General features: G+C 38.5%; 1 protein-coding gene across 11 annotated transcripts in view; it reads left to right on the forward strand.

The window, feature by feature from the left end:
• Positions 1 to 19,874, forward strand: part of LOC150107864 (endonuclease V-like) — a 299,756-nt gene that overhangs the window by 266,462 nt on the left and 13,420 nt on the right. For all 11 annotated transcript variants that reach the window (XM_090415396.1, XM_090415386.1, XM_090415387.1 and 8 more), the window contains one exon: positions 7,343 to 7,413. In XM_090415396.1, coding sequence (XP_090271522.1) covers positions 7,343 to 7,384 — 42 coding nt within the window. In that variant the 3' untranslated portion in view covers positions 7,385 to 7,413. The remainder of the gene's footprint in view (positions 1 to 7,342; positions 7,414 to 19,874) is intronic.

A 19,874-nucleotide genomic window follows, 5' to 3' on the forward strand; every position in this document is an offset into this window, starting at 1 on the left:
ACATTGCCCTACAGCTCCGAGAAGTGGACGAGGGCTTCCGCATCAAGGGCGGGTGCGGTTAAAGAAGCGATCCCAGCAGGTGGAGAGGATGTTGCGAGTGGGAACACTGAATGTTGGAAGCATGACTGGAAGGGGAAGAGAGGTGGGAGACATGATGAGGAAGTTGGACATTTTGTGTGTGCAGGAGACAAGGTGGAAGGGGGATAAAGGCAAAGGAACTGAGAGATGGATATAAATTGTTCTACTCTGGAGCAAATAACGAGGGAAGAAATGGTGTAGGAATTGTGGTGTGTGGCAGAATGAAGGGCGAAGTACTGGAAGTGGGTAGAAGGAACGACAGGATCATGCGAATGAAATTGGATCTTGGAGAAGAGTGGGTGGTCGTATAATGTTTATATGTCCCGCAAGTTGGCTGTACAGCAGAGGAGAAAGATGAGTTCAGGAATGTGTTAGATGAAGAAATGAGGGAACTGGAAGAAAACGAGATGGTGATTGTTGGAGGAGACTTGAACAGACACATAGGGAGACAGAATAGAGACTGTGAAAGGGTGCATGGTGGCCATGGAGTGGGAATGATGAACCAGGAAGGAGAGAGGGTTGTGGACTTTGCAGTAGATCTGGCAATTGTGAACTCGTTTTTCTACAAGAGGGAAGAACATTTCATAACTGAGTTTCATAATTGAGTCTTGCACTTGGTCAAGTCCCTAAAGAGTGGAAGGAGGGCAAGATTGTGCCACTTCATAAAGGAGGTGATTGAACTCAAGCATCAAACTATAGGCCTATCTGTGTGTCAGGTGTTGTGGTTAAGTTGTTGGAGAAGCTTGTGAGAACTAGGATCCAGAGTTGGGTTGACAACAATGGTATAATCTTTGATGGACAGCATGGATTTGCTAAAGGGAGGTCGTGTTTTAGTAATCTACTTACTTATTACAATAAAGTGACTGCTTCCTTGGACAGAGGAGAAGGATACACAGTAATATACTTGGATTTCGCAAAAGCTTTTGATAGAGTACCTCATGATAAGTTGACAGTCAAACTAGAGCAGATGGGGTTGGATATTAGATTAGTGCATTGGATTGGAGACTGGCTATCTGATAGGTATCAACAAGTTGTGTATGGTGGTGCAATATCCAGGAAAAGGAAAGTCACTAGTGGAGTGCCTCAGGGATCTGTTTTAGGGCCATTACTATTTAACTTGTATATTAATGATATTGGCGAAGATTTGGATGGAGATATTCAATTGTTTGCAGATGATGCAAAGTTGGGACGAACGATAAAGAGTAGTGAAGATATTGTGGCCTTGCAAGAAGACTTGAATAAATTGAGTGATTGGGCACGGGAATGGGGATGTGAGTTCAATGTTGCAAAATGTAAGGTTTTAAAATTTGGAAAACAAAGATGGGATGCAGAATTTATGCTTGGTGAGAATATATTGTTGAAAGTAGAGGAAATAAGAGATCTGGGAGTGATAGTGGATAAGGATCTAAAATTTAGGGGACACATCGCCAAAATTGTGAAGACAACACAAAGACTTCTGGGAATGATGAGGAGGACACTGACGTGTAGAAGTAGGGAGATTCTTGTTCCATTGTATAAGGCTTTGATTAGGCCACACATGGACTATTGTGCCCAGATTTGGTCACCTGGTTTTCAGAAGGATGAAGAGATGTTGGAAAGGGTCCAAAGGCGACTGACTAAGGTAGTTTCTGACCTCTGGAATGTCGAGTATGGGGAAAGATTGAAAAGATGTAATTTGCAGAGTCTAGTGGAGAGAAGGAAGAGGGGAGATATGATAGAGACCTACAAGTTGGTAAGGGGTTGTTATAGGATCAGTGGTGGAGAAGTTCTACAGCGAATAGTGGGAGATCAGGGGAGAACCAGAGGTCATCCCTGGAAACTGTATAAAGAGGGTGTGAGTAGGGGAGTGAGAGGCAGGTTTTTTTCGTGCAGAGTTGTGAATGATTGGAATGCCTTGCCTGAGAGTGTGGTGTCTGCAAGGAGTTTGAATGTGTTTAAGACCCGGTATGATGAGATGTGTGTGAGATAAAAGGACCTCCTAGATGAGTCTTTGACTCCATGAGGTCTTGTTTAATAATAATAATAATAATAACATTTAGGAGTGGTAACAACAGTTCACAAATTGACTACATTTTGACTAGAAGAAAACATCCAAAGGTTGTGACAAATTGTAAAGTAATTCCAACAGATCAAGTGGTACAGCAACACCGACTGCTGTGCGCAGACTTTAAAATAAGATCAAAGATAAGAACCTCTGGAAGCCATGGGATGAAGACAAATAAGTGGTTTCGCTTAAAAGAAGAGCGTGTGAGGAATCATTTTAGGGAGAGGGTGTTAGAGAGGATTTCGAATGGACTGGAAAGTGTACAAGATTGGTGGAAACATAATTCAAAAGTAATCCTGAGCTGTGCAATCGAGGTGCTTGGTGAGACATCTGGAAAGATTAGAGAGCAGAAGGAGGGTTGGTGGTGGAATAATAATGTACAAGAAGCAGTGACAGCTAAGAGGAAGACAAAGCAGAAGTGGGATGAGTCAAGAGTGGAAGAGGACAGAGAGGTTTACAGAGAGAGAAAGCAAGAAGCCAAGAAAGTTGTTGCACAGGCCATGGCATATCAAGATCTGCATGATCAATTAGAAACAAAGGAAGGACAGAGAAAAATTTACCAACTAGCGAAATGTAGAAATAAAGCAGCAAAGGACATCTTACATGTGAGGCAGATCAAAGACGCTGAAGGAAGAGTATTATGGAGGGATGTGGACATAAGAAACAGATGGAGAATATACTTTGAAGGACTTTTGAATGAGGAAAATGCAAGGACTCACAGAGAAGATGGGCAGTCTTCTGAGGGGATGGTGCAGAACATCAGTAGAGTGGAAGTGATGGAGGCCATGAAGAGGATGAGAAATGGAAAATCAGTGGACCCCGACAGGATTCCAGTGGAGGCATGGAAGGCACTGGGGGAAGAGGGAATTGACCTGCTGTGGGACCCGTTTGTGAAAGTTTGCCAACAGGAAAATATACCCGAGGAATGGAGGGAGAGTACTCTTGTCCCCATCTACAAGGGTAAAGGGGATGCACAAGACTGTAAAAATTACAGTCGAATAAAGTTGATGTCCCACACAATGAAAATCCTAGAAAGGGTTCTTGATGGAAGATTGAGGAACGAGGTGGAGATTGCAAAGGAACAATTTGGCTTCATGCCTGGTAGATCAACAACAGATGCTATTTTTGGGTTACGGTGGATGATGGAAAAGTTTTGAGAGAAACAACGAGAGCTACATCTGGCATTTATTGATCTGGAGAAAGCATACGATAGAGTGCCAAGGCAAAAAGTCTGGAGGTGTCTGAGGGAGAAGAAGGTTCCGGAGAAATATATCAGGTTGGTGCAGGAGATGTACAGAAATGTGAAGACGTGTTCGGACCTGTCTTGGACAGACAGAAAGTTTCAAGTAACAGTTGGCTTGCATCAAGGATCAGCGTTAACTCCGTTTCTGTTTAATATTGTGATGGAGGTGGTAACAGAGGAGGTGAGAGAAGATGCGCCTTGGACAGTGTTGTATGCAGATGACATCTTGCTGTGCAGATTCAAGAGAAGAAGCAGGAACTAAACTGGAAAGATGGAGAAAAGTACTGGAAGAGAGAAGTATGAGACTGAGCAGAAGTAAGACAGAGTATATGTGTTGCACAGTGGGCGGCAGCCAGGAGACAGATCTGGAGCTGAAAGGAAATGTCATCAGGAACGTGAGGGACTTTAGATACTTAGGTTCAAAAGTGGAAGAAGATGGAGGATCTGAGAAGGAAGTCAGATGCAGGATACAAGCGGGTTAGAGGAACTGGAGAGAGATGGCTTTAGTGTTATGCGAAAAGAGGGTGCCGATCAATCTGAAAGGCAAAATCTATAGGACAGTAGTGAGGCCAGCTATGACGTATGCTATAGAAACTGTGGCCCTGAGGAAAAATAATATCAGTAGGATGGAAGTAGCAGAGATGAGAATGCTTAGGTGGATGTGCAGTGTGACCAGAAAGGATCGTCTGAGAAATGACTAAGTGAGGAGAACAGTTAAGGTTATGAACTTAGGAGCGAAGATACAGGAGGCACGGTTGAGATGGTTTGGTCATGTGATGAGGAGGGAGGACGAATATGTGGGAAGAAGGGTCATGCAGATGGATGTGCAAGGAACGAGGAAGTGTGGGCGGCCAAAGAAGAGATGGAGGGAGCTGGTAGAAGAGGATTTGAGGATGAAGAACTTGGATGTGGTGACAGCCCAAGACGGGAGGATGTGGAGGAGACTCATCATCAACAGTGACCCCATTTAAGTGGGAGAAGCTGCAGAAGAAGAAGAAGATTGATAGGCACAGCCGAGGCAGTGAGTGTGTCAGAATTGGAAGATGTAGCATTGGATGTCTGCTTTTTGCAGATGACCTAGTTCTGCTTAGCTCTTCGACAGATGACCTCCAGCGGGCCCTGGATAGGTTTGTAGCTGTTTGTGCTGACGCCGGAATGAAGATCAGTGTGGCCAAAACTGAAACATTTGTGGTCTCAAGACAGCCATCCCAGTGCACTCTACATGTAAGTGGAGTCCCAATGAGGCAGGTGGAGAAGTTTAAATACCTTGTGTCCATATTCACGAATGATGGAAAATGGGATGTAGAGCTAGATACTTGAATTGGCTTAGCAAGCTCAATATTGCGGGAGCTTGGCCATTCGGTAGTATTGAAGCAGGAGTTAAGCCAGAAGGCAAAGCTAGCTGTCTTCAATACAGTCTATGTCCCGATCCTCACCTATGGTCATGAGAGTTGGGTAATGACCGAAAGAATGCAGACACGAATCCAAGCGGCTGAAATGAGGTTCCTTCGAGGGGGTTGCGGGACTGACAAGACTCGACAGAGTCAGAAGCTCTGCAATTCAGGACACCCTCAATACTCAACCGCTGCTTCTCTGTGTTGAGAGATCAGTTACATTGGTACGGGCACCTGGTCAAAATGCCACAAGAGTGGCTCCCTCAGCAGGCCCTCTTTGCCAAGCCAGAGGGTGGGAGGCCATGTGGAAGGCCAAGGACTCGCTGGATAGATTATGTCCAAAACCTTGGGCGGACACGTTTGGGAATCCCACCAGAACACCGGAGCTTGGTGGCAGAGGATCGTGACCATTGGAAGTTCCTCTTGTAGCTGTTTTTTCCCCCACAACCCAATTAGGAAAGGTGGCCTTGAAGATGTATGTATGTATGTATGTACAAGGTTTATTCCTTTTCAATTGTGGGAGCATATTTTTAGCTGCTTTGTTGATGCTATTCTTGAATGTTTGCCAGTTCATGTTAATTTCATCAATTGGTATTCTATTTTCTGTGTGAGTTGTGATGTCAGCCTTGTTAAGGGATTTTGTGAATTCTTTTATAAAGCAGTCTTTAACTTCTTGATTGTTAAGAGAGTTTGAATTATAAGTTTCTCTTATGAATGGTTGGCTTGGTATCTTCAGTTTTATTTTGATTTTTGCAATCACTGGGTTGTGGTCCGATTCTATGTCTGCTCCAGGATATGTTTTTGTTTGTGTTATCGAATTTCAGAATCTTTTGGTTATTATTATTTAATCAATTTGATTTCTATAGATGTCCCCAAGTCTTTTTCATGTATATGGTCTTCTGGGAGGATGTTTAATAGTGTGTTGGCAATTATTAGGTCATCACAAGTCTCACAGAATTGCATTAATCTTTCACCTCTTTCATTTCTGATTCCAATCCCTTGGTTTCCCATGCAAAATAAGATTTTTTCTGAGCCCGCTTTAGGTCGCCCATCATTATAATAATATCATCTGACTTAGCACTAGAGATTGCAATTTGGATGTCTTCATAAAATTGTTCCAACTCTTCATCTGGGTGGTCTTGGGTTGGTGCATATGCTTGGATAATATACAAGTTGAACGGTTGTGCAGTTATTTTTGCTGTTATGATTCTGTCATTCATGGGCCAATAACCATGTAGAGATTTTGCAATTGTATTACTTAGGACCAGCACTACTCCGTTAAGGTGTAAGTCACTGCCAGAGTAGATTATAGTGTGATTTTTGCTTATTATTATTCCTGTATCTGTCCACCTCACTTCACTGATACCTGCAATATCAGCCTTCATCACTTCTAATTTCTGGATTAAGCTGTCTAATTTGCCTGCATCATAGAGTGTTCTGACGTTCCATGTTACTATTTTCAAGAGATTGCTCCTGGTTCTCAGATGTCCCTTGTCTGAAAACCCACTGGAAAGGATTTGGGATATCATCTTCATACACTACCTTGGTAGTTCTTGTCTTGCAATTTCCGGTTTCAAGCTCTTCTTCCCTGTAGCTATAAGAGCTGATGGTTGCAGGGGTCTCAATCACATCTTTAACTTCATATTGTGACATGATGTGTTTCATGGTTGACAACAGATAAATACATGGTGAGGCTCCAATCTCTTTCACGACAGCTGGCCACAAGTCCCTTAGATGTCAGGAGCGTGTCCTCAATGTGCTGCACATTTGGCTGTCATGCCCTTGATCAGTCAATGTTGATTCTTCTGCCATCTTGGCCATTCCAGACTTCGTGCACATAAAGGTTGACATTCCCTATTTACAGCATTTTATTTTGCTGATACCCTCACTTAGTTTAGCCTGCCAGCCGAGGCGGTTTACCGGGGTGTGGCTGCTGGTGTACACTACCAACTTCTTGGAGCCATAAGTGAGAGTTGAGTGTATGTGAGGACCAGAGCCCAATATCCTGACCTTGAGATCAGCAGCTGACGTCGATACTAAGGTGCTACCTCTCCATACACCCCATACCCAGTGATTACAAAAATCAAAATAAAACTTAAGATACCAAGCCAGGCATTCATAAGAGAAACTTATAATTCAGACTCGCTCCCTTTGGTAATAACTTCAGAGTGCTTGAGCAGTGAAACTGGGAACTGACTCAAAGATTACATACAGAAATTAGTATACTCCTTTATCCATACTAATATTTGTTATATCCTTTTAATATGTTGTGTGAGATAGGACAAGAAGAAAAAATTTCTGCAGAAAATAAAATTACAAATTGGATGCAAAGTGTTTATTGACTTCATAATTTAGTTGAAAATGAAATGCTTTCTCAAACTAGTTGGTATAAATTAAAAGTTTTTTTTAAAAAATAAAAAATAAAACTTGAAAAAATACAAGGATGAACTAGACCTCTAGTGATATCTAAATTCATACAGATATAAAACTGTCTTTTTTATTATCAATAAAAAAAAAGACAGTTTTATGATAATTATATTAATTTACGTTAAATCTGACATTTCACATTAATTATTCTTATAGGCTGACATTAAATCCAGGCAGTATTTACAAGTTAACTGTTAAGATGAAAGCTTGCTCACATTCTGTTGAAGGTATTTTTGATCCTTTCATTAATGTGATTGTTTTAATTAGTATTATGCTAACTCTTATGCTAATGATAATCTTTACAAAAAAATAAAAAATGTTTAATAATATATAGGTGGGTTTCTAATAATGCATATACTGTTAATTTTTGTAGCCCAGATTCTTCAGCACAATATTTTCACTGTGTAGAGTATAGAATTATGGAGACAAACTTCTGTGAGAGCACTTACTTTAAAATAGAATAACAATTAACATTTTGACCTTTATATAAAGGTCATCAGAAATACATATGTATATCTACTGAGGCACAATAGTTGCTGCTCTATTATTGTCAACCCTATCCTGGTCTGTTGGAGAAGAAAAGATAATTATCATATCAAATACCTGACATCAAGGCTTAATAACTGGGAGGAGCCCTCCACATGGCCTTTTGGGAATGTGGAGACCCAACCAGGGCTTCTCACCTGATGTCCAGTCCTTACCTTCTTGTGGTGTCCATTGTTGGGTATCTACCTGGACACTAAACAAATGAAGATGGGCTGGCAATCTGCGATTTAGCCAACCAAATTGTATACTTATTGGCTTAAACGATAACTGAAAATGATTGTGCAATATGATGGAAAAGATGGAAATTAAATAATAATGAACTACATAATAATGAACCAAAATAAAAAACGATGGTACAACATGACAAAATTTCATGCCGGCTGGGGCGTCGCCCGGTTAAACAAGGCCCCCGTTGTTTTCGCCAGGGAACCAGGGCGAACAGCGAAAAGTCAGCTACTGGAACAAATCTGAAAACAAACCCCAACTCAACATCACCAGAGTTAAAGATCGGTACTATCAACGTAAGAAGCCTGAATGGCAAAGAAATGGAGCTAGCTGAGGAATTAGATAAGTACCAGATCGACATAATAGGGGTGACTGAAACAAAAAAAACCAAAACTGGTGAGATCTTTCTGAGCAATAAATACAAAATGTTATATTCAGGCAATGACAATCAAGGAAAAGAAGGAGTAGCCATAGTATTCAACACAAAATACGAGGCTAATCTTCTTGAATGGCAGTCAGTCTCAAGTAGAGTAATGTGGGCAAATATGAGAATGGGGAACTGGACAATGAGACTTACTTGTGCCTATGGTCCCACAGAAGGTTCTACTAAGGTAGAAGTGGAGGAATTTTTTGAGGCTTTAGATAAAGCAACTGACACAATGAAAAAGGAAAAGTTGATCCTTGTTGGGGATCTAAATAGCAGAGTGGGAAATGATTAAGAGACATACAAAAATATTTTGGGAAAATTTGGAGAAAAGAGCAAAGCTAATAATAATGGTAAATATCTGTTGGATTTCTGCTCAGGAGATGGACTGGTTATTACTAACACCATGTTCCAACATAAAAATGTGCACAAATTCACATGGAGAGAAGAGGCTAGGAATAAGAAAAGTCTCATTGACTATGTTATTGATAGTAATGTTTTCTCCCTGGTGCAGGACACCAGAGTGTACAGAGGATTTGAAATTGGAAGTGATCACTTTTTAGTCTTGAGCAGGATAAAATTGAATTTCATATTGAAAAGAATAACATGTAAGAAAGTATTAAAGCAAATAAAAGTTGAGCAGCTCTCAGATGTGAACTGTAGACTAAAATACAGAAAGATTATTGAAAAGAAAATGAAAGAGTTTGAGAACAGGAATCAAACCTTGGAGATTCAGTGGCAAACTCTGAAGGAAACATTGATTGATTCTGCCAGAGAGGCATGTGGTGAGGTTGTGTGCAAAGATAAAAAAATCAGAACTCCCTGGTGGACACAGGAAGTTAAAGGGGCAGTGAAGGAAAGAACTTGACATTGTCAGCATCCAGGAATGCGTTAGCAAAGCTAATCTCAGGTGGTATGGTCACTTAAATAGAATGGGAGAGGAAAGATTAGCAAAACAAGTGTTCTCTGCCAGGTTGGCAGGAAAACGACCCAGAGGAAGACCAAGATATAGGTGGATTGATATGGTACGAAGTGCCTTAGACGATAGAAATATAAGATCTGATAATGTTGGAGTCTTGATAAGTAAAAGACTGATTTGGAGGAAAATTGTAGATAGGAAGTTAGTAATGATGTAATTTTTTCATGTAGTACTGTCATATCCTGTACACCCCTTAAGGGTACATGGCAGGAATTTGATGATGATGATGATGATGATGAACTACATAAATAAATGGAACTACACCAGTTACTACAGGTTAAGAGTTTAGTTTTCTGCAGTTCTGCTTATTATCCAGAAATCATTGGTTAAATACTCGAACCATGCAGTAGGCAGAAAAACTGTTTGTCAAAGAAACATTTAGTAAGATCAAAGAAATACTGAAGACCAAAGTTTAGCATGTCAGTTGTGGCATTTGTTAAATTATTATTAATATTACTTATTATTATTATTATTACCACTACGGGCGACTCCAATGAGTCCTTAGACTGATCGAGTGAGGCACTAAACATCATGTCCATCACAACTATTCGACATTCACACAGTATTTATCATACTTTGCCTTGAACTCATTCACCGTCATAGCACCCACAACAGACTCTGGCAGCTTATTCCACTCATTCACCACTCTAAAAGTAAAAAAAACCCAGCTCTAACACCCTTACTAACCACACTCTTGCCCAACTTCCATGGATGTCCCCTAGTCCTTCTTCCACCACCAGTCCTGTTCTCAAAAATATCCCCTGAATTAATCCAATTGAAACCCTTCGGCAATTTGAATGTCTCAATCATATCTCCCCTTTTCCCCCTATCAACCAATTTCTGCAACCCACAAATCTTCAACCTGTTTACATAAGGTTCATTTCATAGACCTGCTATCATCTGGGTCACTCGCCTCTGGATCCTCTCAACCTCCTCCCCATCAAGAAGAAACCTAGGTGACCAAATCTGGGCGCAGTAGTCAAGATGGGGTCTTATCAAGGCTCGATACAGAGGAACAATAACTTGCTTATCTCTGTTCGTCAAAGTATTCTTCAGCATCCAAGTGATTTGATGAACTGATTAGCCACTTTTGCAATGTGCCCCCTAAACTTCAACTCCCTATTCACCAATACTCCCAAGTCCCTGGCCTCATCAATCTCCTGGAGTACAGTTCCATCCACCAATGTGATATACTGCTGCTAATCTTTTCCCCCCAAAATGCATAACCTTACATTTTGCCACATTAAATTGACATCCATTCTCCTTAGCCCAGACCTCCAATCTATCCAAATCATCCTGGAAAATTTTGACATCTTTTGCATTCAATATTGCCCTACCCAACTTTGCATCATCATCAGCGAACAAATGAACCATTCCTCCCAGATCCTTCCCTATATCATTAATGAACAAAATAAACAGCAGTGGTCCAAGAACAGAACCCTGTGGCACACCACTAGTCACAGGCTGTCTTTTGGACTCTACTCCTGAGTAAACTAATCTCTGGTATCTCTCCATCAACCACAATCCTATCCATCTCACCAACTCTATATCCATTCCCATATGTTGCAGTTTATGGATTAGAATCCCATGTGGTATCCTGTCAAAGGCCTTAGCCAGGTCCAGCAGTATCACTCTAAACCCATTACCCTTATCCAGTTCAGCCGTCACTGTGTTATAAAACGTGAGCAAGTTACTAAGGCATGATCTACCCTTCACAAAACCATGCTGTCCCCCATACAGTAACCCATTTTCATTAATCCATTCCTGTATTTTTCCCTTGACTGCTTTCTCCAAGACCTTGACAGTGACTCCTGATATGCTGATCTGTCAGTCGGTAATTTGCAACAGTAGTCTTGGATCCTCCTTTATGCAGTTGAACTATTTCCCCTCTTTCAACCCCTTTGGGATTAAACCATACCCGAGACTCAGATTAAACAACATAGTCAAGGGCTCTGATAATTCTTTAGCCGCCTCACGTAAGACCCGTGCCAATAAATCCCACAGATGTATTCGCATTAAGGTTCTGTAATAGACTATTCACCTCCACTTCATTCATCACAATTCTCATATAAACTAATGGTTCCTTCATTCTTTCAATGTCACCACCTGGATGATATACTCTTGCAAAGTGCTCACTCAGTAATTCCGCTATACCGACTGATTCAGTGACCTCCCTACCATCGGCATTCCTTAAAATCATTCTGCCATGTACAGTTTTTCTTTTACTTGCAGCATATTGAAAGAACTGTTTGGGATTCTCTTTAGCTTGCATGGCTAATTTTCTTTTGTAATCCGCTTTTGCTTTTCTTACCACACTCGTTACCCTTCTGGCCTGCGCTTTATACCATTCATGTGCCTGCAGGTCACCATTCTCCTTAAATTCCCTCCACAGTTGTTTCTTTTTTTGCAACTCAAGTTTACTAAAACACAATATTGTTGCACTTTCTTTCATTGTCACATGATGATTGGCATGCATTATATAGAATCATCATCAGAACTACTTAAATTGCAGAACTTAAAAAGAAAAGGAAAGCTTAAAAACTACATAAGTAGAATTATATGGGTCACTGCTGACTGGGCCGGCTTAACACGGTAAGCAGGCAATGCGTCGCATCGGGGCACTGAAGTGAGCAGGGAAAAAAAATTAAATAAAAACACATATTAATATTAGCTTTTATTAAATGTGGATATGCACTAAATATATTGTAATAAATACTGCACCTTTTTAATAACATTTAGCAAAAACTGCAAGTTGTTTTTCGCTATGTGTAGTATAGAGCTGGCGAAAGCACTAGACAAACTGACTGTTTGCCCTGGGCATCGCATTACAGGGGCACCCTTACACCACTGACTTTCTTTTTTTTACATGCAGCCTGCATTTGCCAGTTAGGATGTGAGGTACTCACGTTTATTTAAACTCTACTTTGTAAATCGTCGAATTGTTGATTGCTAAACACACAGCGAATGTGTAGTTAATTCACACTGAGGTAAGTAAATTCAAAATTTAATCTATGGATTTACAAATCAAAGAAAAATTTATGCATTTCTTTAAGTATTTATTTTTATTGTTTATTTACATTTATATTTTTATGCCTTACTAAATTTTTTATTTCAGAATGGAACTCCTGAACTGAATTATCAATAACTAGTCTATCTAATTTTATACTGGTTTGAAAGTTTTCACTGACAGTATTCAATATCTATTCATTTTACCATTTGATAAAAGAAGTAAGCCAATAAAATCCTCCGAAGCAGATACTTCTAATTCTGGACTATTTCTTTGCGCTCTACAATAATTTGTTCAGTGGTCTGTTAACATTATTCTAATTTTTAGAAATTCTATCCTATATTTTCACCATATAAACACTGTTTACATGTATGCAACAAAAAAATAAAGTTAAGTAGTGTTAGTTTTTTCTTCTTAAAAAATTCAAAATATGATGACTTTTACTGCTGCTGGAAATATCTTTTGTCTTAAAAATACTAGATAATAATCTCAGCTGGAAGTAAAGGCTAAAAACTTAGATTACTCTCAATGCTAATGAGAAAGAAAGACCATTTCTTTAGAAGTCACACTAAAGAGCCTCAAGCAGTAGTACATAATACATCAGCAATGTCTTATTTTGTTTTCAATTATATCCTAAATAGAAATACCAATACAGGTATCCCTTGCTTAATGCAGAATTTGATTAATTGCGACAATCCCTTTATATATATACGTGGTAAGAGTTTTAATTAATGCGCCTTTAAATTTACAATGAAAAAACATGTAAGCCTCAAGGAGTGTTTCCTAGCCAAGAGAAAGAAAGTCATGAGCATGATGACGTCATTCTTCCCATTAAGCGTTAAGAGTGGGTGTATTACAAGCTCCAATTGTTGAAGATTGGTTTAAGTTTTTATTTTTGTCCAGCAGCTGAAGCTTATTGCAAGAGAAATAACTTTTGCTTTTAGGCAACACACCTGGTCATCCAAATTCTCTTAATGATCTGTGTGAGACACAGATACGACATCATTGCTACAACCCATGGACATGGGCATCATTGCAACTTTAAAAGCCTATTTTCTTAAAAAGACATTCTCAAAGGCAGTAGAAACAACAATGGGAGAAAATGTGATTACGCTCCAAGAATTTTGGAAAATTTTTGACATTAAACACTTAATTCAAAACATTCATGACTCGTAGGAGCAAGTGTCTTCTAGCTGCATGAGAGCTGTTTGGAAAAATCTTTGGCAGAATGCACTAATGACTTTGGAGGTTTTCAAAATCCTGTGAACAACGTGGTTGAAGACCTTGGTTTTGATGGTGTTAATACAGAAGATGTTAAAGAGTTATTGGATTTAAATTCAAAAGGTTTCACTGACAACGATCTTCTTGAAAGGGAACAACAATGTGCATATGAAGACAAAGAATAAATGGAATGGGAAGATGAGGTTCCAAAGGAGATAACAATCAAAGAACTGGATGGAATATTTTGCAGTTTAGAATCGCTTAAGCAGCAAGTAATGGATATGGATCTAGATGTTAATTGAAGAATGCTCATTTGCTGAGGTCTAGAAAGTTATTTTGCTTATTATCGTAGAATTTACGCTGATAAGAAAAACCCTAAACTGTTCAAATGACTCTTGATAACTTTTTTTGATAAAAAATTACGTAACTAATTTGGTACAAACATTTATTAAACATTTACTGTACATTCATTTTTTTATCTTTCCTAAAAGAGTACCATATAAAACCAATTATTAATAGAGTAATCAATCTGGATGAATTGTAATTTTTGCCATTGATCATTATATTTGATATAGAAGGTAACATCGAGGGATTAATTAATCGCATTAATCAAGGGATACCTGTATTTCTTTTACAATCTGATATAATATTTATGTCAAAATAATTTCTTAATTTATAATAATCAAAATTTCACTTTTATTATTGAAAATTAGAAATTATTTGACTAAATTAGCACTAAATCAACACTAAATTAGCTGTATAGAAGACATTATTCAAAGCAATTTTAACTTCTGGATCTGAGAGCTGGGTCAGAAGTAAAACATTTCCAAAGACTAGAGATCACAGATATGAGAGTTCTGAGAAAGATTAGGGCATGAATAGATGGCATCAATGGCAATATCATATTAAAACGAGGATATTATGAAAGAACTTGATATTGTCAGCATCCAGGAATGCATTAGCAGAGCTAATCTCAGGTGGTATGGTCAATTAAACAGAATGGGAGAAGAAAGATTAGAAAAACAAGTGTTCTCTGCCAGGTTGGTAGGAAAAAGACCCACAGGAAGACCAAGATATAAGTGGATTGATACAATAAAAAGTGCCTTAGAAGATAGAAATATAAGATCTGATAATGTTGGAGTCTTGACAGATAACAGACCGATTTGGAGGAAAATTGTAGATTGGAAGTTAGTAATGATGTAATTTTTCATGTAGTACTGTCATATCCTGTACACATCTTGAGGGTATATATCAGGAATTTAATGATGATGATGAAATTATTTGATGCAGTTATTTTAAGAAAGAAAGAAAAATTTGAATTAAAAAAAAGTGGATGTGTCTCCCCCCCCCCTTCCAAAAGCCAAACACTTTTTTTTGTGGGGGGGTGCCACCTATTCATCGTGCTGATGTTTGAAATAATTTATTTTCTAAACTGTTCACATGACAATTGTTACAAATGCAAATCACCACTTGGGGAGCATACTTCGACATTTTAGTGTAAAATTGTAGTATAATTATAGCTACTTTGCTACATATCTAAACTAAAGGTAAATGTCTTTTCCAATTTGAAAAGTAAAATTTGTAGTATTTTCTTTTTCATTGAGTGGAGATTTCAGAATGAAGTTGCAATTGATAATATACTTTGTGTGCTTTTTTGAAAAGAAAATGCACGTGATTATTTTCTTGCTATTTTTATCAGCTGAACGTCAAAAATAATGAGAATGACTAACTGTAGCGGGTTTGTAACGTTTATGACCTCTTGACTTAGAAGAGTGAAGTTGTACTACCTGAAGTTTCCTCCATTAGGAAAACATTTCCAAGTCAACATTTTGGTTGATTCCAAGTTGTATACGCATGTCTATATATATATTCATTTTGGAAGATGTGTTACAGAAAATATTGTGTAAATTATTTTTGTATTAATATCCATGCTTGTGTTAAACAATTCTGAAAAAAAAAATGCTATGAAATAAAATTTATTGCAATAAATAAGGTTTGAACATTATTTTTTATTTTACCTTGCACTACTATGATGTATGGAAATATGAACAAGACATGGTAAATTGCATTACATTCTTATATATTATTATTAGCAATATAGGCAATTATAACAAGCTTCGGAGTGAGCTTGCAGCCATCCCATGGCAGAACATATTGCAAGGGAAAGATGTTAGCAGTGCTTGGGATAAGATCAGCGGGTATCTGAGGAAAGCAATATCAGATTGTGTCCCCATGGTCAGGAGGTCAAACAAGGCAGGCATTAGATGGATGAGCAGTAGTATCAAGCTTGAACTACAAAAAAAGAAAATGTTATGGAGAATTTACAAGGAGAAGGGCGATCAGGACACCCATGAGCAGTACAAGGCTCAAGCTAGGAAGGTTACCAGCATAGTAAGAAAAGCTAAATCGGATTATGAGAAGACCTTAGCCAAAGAGATCAAGGGTAATCCCAAAGAGTTCTTCCGCTATGTGGCAAGTAAGAGGAAGAATGACTTCGGAAGGATAACCTTAGTGGGTGCTGATGGTATTGAGGTGACAAAATCAGATGTAATAGTCGAGTTACTGAGTGATCACTTCTCAAAAGTCTATCACCCAAGTGAGGATATCTCTATACCTATAGCAATACCTAATGTGAGAATTGAAGCTAAAGAATCAGAGGTATTAAATATATTGCGAAACTTAAATGCAAACACTGCGGTAGGCTTAGATGGAATATCAGCTCGGGTGTTGCGTGAATGTGCAAATGAATTGTCAACCCCTCTTACCTGGATATTTAATTTAAGTTTGAACTCTGGTATGGTCCCTAGGGAGTGGAAGTTAGGCAAAGTGGTTCCTTTGCATAAGGGTGGCTCTAAAACTGCAGTATTGAATTACAGACCAATCACCATCTCAGGAGTAGTGGTAAAAGTATTGGAAAAGTTGGTTAAAGACAAAATTCAAGAATGGGTGGATCAGGATATGATACTCTATAGAGGCCAACATGGTTTTGTTAAAGGTAGATCCTGCCTTAGCAATCTATTAACTATCCATAATAGAATAACATCAGAGTTGGACAAAGGAACTGGCTACACAGTGGTACTTCTGGATTTTGCTAAGGCTTTTGACAGGATACCCCATAGAACACTGTTACGCAAATTGGAGCAGATGGGAATGGATATTAAATTGGTGATATGGATAGGAGAATGGCTCAGGGAGAGATACCATAAGGTGGTGTATGGAGGAGCCGAGTCCAGAATGAGGCAGGTGACCAGTGGTGTGCCTCAGGGCTCTGTGCTTGGGCCAATGTTGTTTAATTTGTATATAAATGATATAGGAAACGGCTTAAAGGGAGATATTCAGTTGTTTGCTGATGATGCAAAGTTGTGTAGTGCAATAAAAAATCAAGCTGATGTTGAAAGTTTGCAGGAGGATTTAAATAAGCTGGTAAAATAGGCAAAAGAAAATGGATGTCAGTTCAATGTGGAAAAGTGTAAAGTCTTGCATTTTGGGATTAAAAGATTACCAGCTGTGTACTACATCGATGGAAAGGTACTCCAAGAGATTGATGAGGCTAGGGACTTAGGGGTATTGGTAGATAAGGAGATGAAGTTCAGAGGACACATTGCTAAGGTGTCCAAGATTGCACATAGGATTACTTGTTGTTGAGGAACACACTGACATCCAGAGATAAAGAGGTTATTATTCCCCTTTATAAAGCATTGATACTTCCACATTTGGATTACTGTGCTCAGGTCTGGTCACCTGGATTCCTTGGAGATGAGGAGGCTGTGGAGAGGGTTCAGAGAAGAGTGACCAAGTTGGTGAGTGATATAAAAAATGCTCCCTACATTGATAGATTGAGAGCTTGTGGATTGCAGAGATTGGTTGATAGGCGAAGAAGAGGGGGATATGATAGAAACATTCAAATTACTAAAAGGTTTTTATAGGATTGATGCAGGGGAAATGTTTCAGCTGTGTGATAGTGATGGAAGAACAAGAGATCATCTCTGGAAATTAAAGAAGAGTGTGGTTAACAAAGGTGTCAGAACAAGGTTTTTTGCCTGGAGGGTGGTGAATGAGTGGAATTCATTGCCTGACTTTGTTGTGAGCTCTTCATCTGTAAATGAATTCAAGAAGAGATATGACAGATATTGTTTTGCTAGCTTGGGTCTCCCGCGATGAGTCTACTGACTCCATGGAGATACCCGTAATAATAATAATAATAATAATAATAATTTCAAGGCTAATTTTAAAATATCGCAAAATAATATTCAGTACTATTTCAAATGAACCTGCAGTTGTAAAACGAAACAAATTATTATTGTAGGGTGCTCATTTCAGTAATAATAATAATGCTGTTTCTTTCCAGTTGTAAAATAATCTTTCGTTGGTGGAAGCAACATAAAATATATCTTCTTCTTCTCTTCAGCTTTTTTCTGTCCACTGCTGGACGAAGTTCTCCTCCAGTTCTTTCCACCTTTCTCTGTTCTTGGTAATGGTCGACCAATTTTCCCCAACAAGTTTTGATAGTTCATCACTCCACCTTCTTTTAGGACGTCCTCGGCCTCGTTTAACTTCTTTTGGAATCCAGTTCGTTACTATAGTGGTCCATCGTGCATCTTCTCTCCTGGATAGATGTCCGGCCCATTTCCATTTTAGTCGCTTATGGTGAAGAATGATGTCAGTGATGTGAGTCTGAATTCTTATCCAGGTGTTTCTTATCTTTTAATGTGATGCCTAGCATCATCCTCTCCATTTTTCTTTGAGTTGTTAGTTTATTTGCCAGTGTTTATTTACCAAATATATATATATGATGAAATTATCTGACACACAGTCCTATATGGAATTGATTACAATTTTATGTTTGTTTTGAAGTATTCTAACCCCCATCCCCTCCTGCTGCCACTACCGCTCATGGTAACCGAGTTATAAATATCTACTTTCTTCTAATTTCATACTTTTCACAGTATGCACACTTCACATTTGACATGATTAAAGATTTTCATATTATTATCTATAAAACAAAGTCATAAAAGCGCATACTTCAGGCAACATGTGAAGTAGTCTATGAAATTTAATTTTGAACGAAAATAAAAATAACATAATTTGGAACGTCGACAGCCCATTTTTTTTTTTTTTTTTTCAAAATATTTCAAATAATTATCTTAAATTATATTCTTCAAGAAGAAAGAAGTGGGTGGTCTGAAAAGTCCTCAGCCTAACAAGGAAAAAAACAAATTTATAATTTCAAATTTATTTTTATTTTTCAGCATAATCTGCCTTAAGACTAATACATTTATTCCAGCGATGCTCCAGTGCTGATATCCCTTCCGTGTAGTGGTTCTCAGCAAGATCTACAAAATACTCCTCTACAGCTGCAATCACCTCTTGATTCGAAGAAAAATACTGACCAGCGAGGAAGAGTTTTAGTTTTGGGAAGAGACAGAAGTCAGAGGGAGCCAAATCTGGGGAACAGGGTGGATGTTCCAACAATTCATAGTGCAGATCCCTTAATTTTCCCATTACCAAAATGCCTTTGTGGGCTGGTGCATTGTCCTGATGAAAGATGATTTTTTTTCTTCTGCAAACCGGGTCTTTTCTCATGAATTTTTTCATCTAGTCTGGTTAAAAGATCGGAATAATATTCCCCGGTTATTGTTTTACCCTTTTCAAGATAATTAATAAACAAAGCACGATGTCATGACCTTTCCTACTGATGGAACCGTCTTTGGCGCTGAACAACCGGCTTCTGTCCACTGTTTTGATTCTAGTGTGTAATGGTGAATCCAAGTCTCATCCATAGTAATAAATAGATGCACAAAATCAGTTTTATTATTGTTAAAATGCTCCTCGTTTAAACAAGAATAAACAAGAGCACTGTTTAGAGATTTTCATGCGAGTGCATTTTTGATCTGCGAGCAAGCACAGCACCCATCTTGAACAAAGCTTTTTCATTTGCAATTCTTCATGCAAAATATATCCTACATGTTCTTTTGAAATGCCATAGTCTCAGCAATTTCATGCACTTTGACTTGCCAGTCATCCATTACCATATCGTGTACTTGATCAATGATTTCTGGTGTTGTTACACTTTTTGGACATCCTTCACGTGAGTCATCTTCAAGGCTGGTACGGCCATGTTTAAACTCAGCAGCCCATTTCTTAATTGTCGAAAGCGAAGGAGAAGAGTGCCCATAAACTTTTATGAAGTTCGGAAAAACTTTGGTTTAACGCCAAAATGAATTATTTTGGCATGAAACCTTCTTTTACAAAGAATTTTATAATAACATGATACTCAATTTTATCC

The sequence above is a fragment of the Typopeltis vanoorti genome, chromosome 3 (assembly GCF_054136105.1).
Source record: "Typopeltis vanoorti isolate ZY-2024b chromosome 3, IOZ_Tvanoo_1.0, whole genome shotgun sequence".
Lineage (NCBI taxonomy): Eukaryota > Metazoa > Arthropoda > Arachnida > Uropygi > Thelyphonidae > Typopeltis > Typopeltis vanoorti.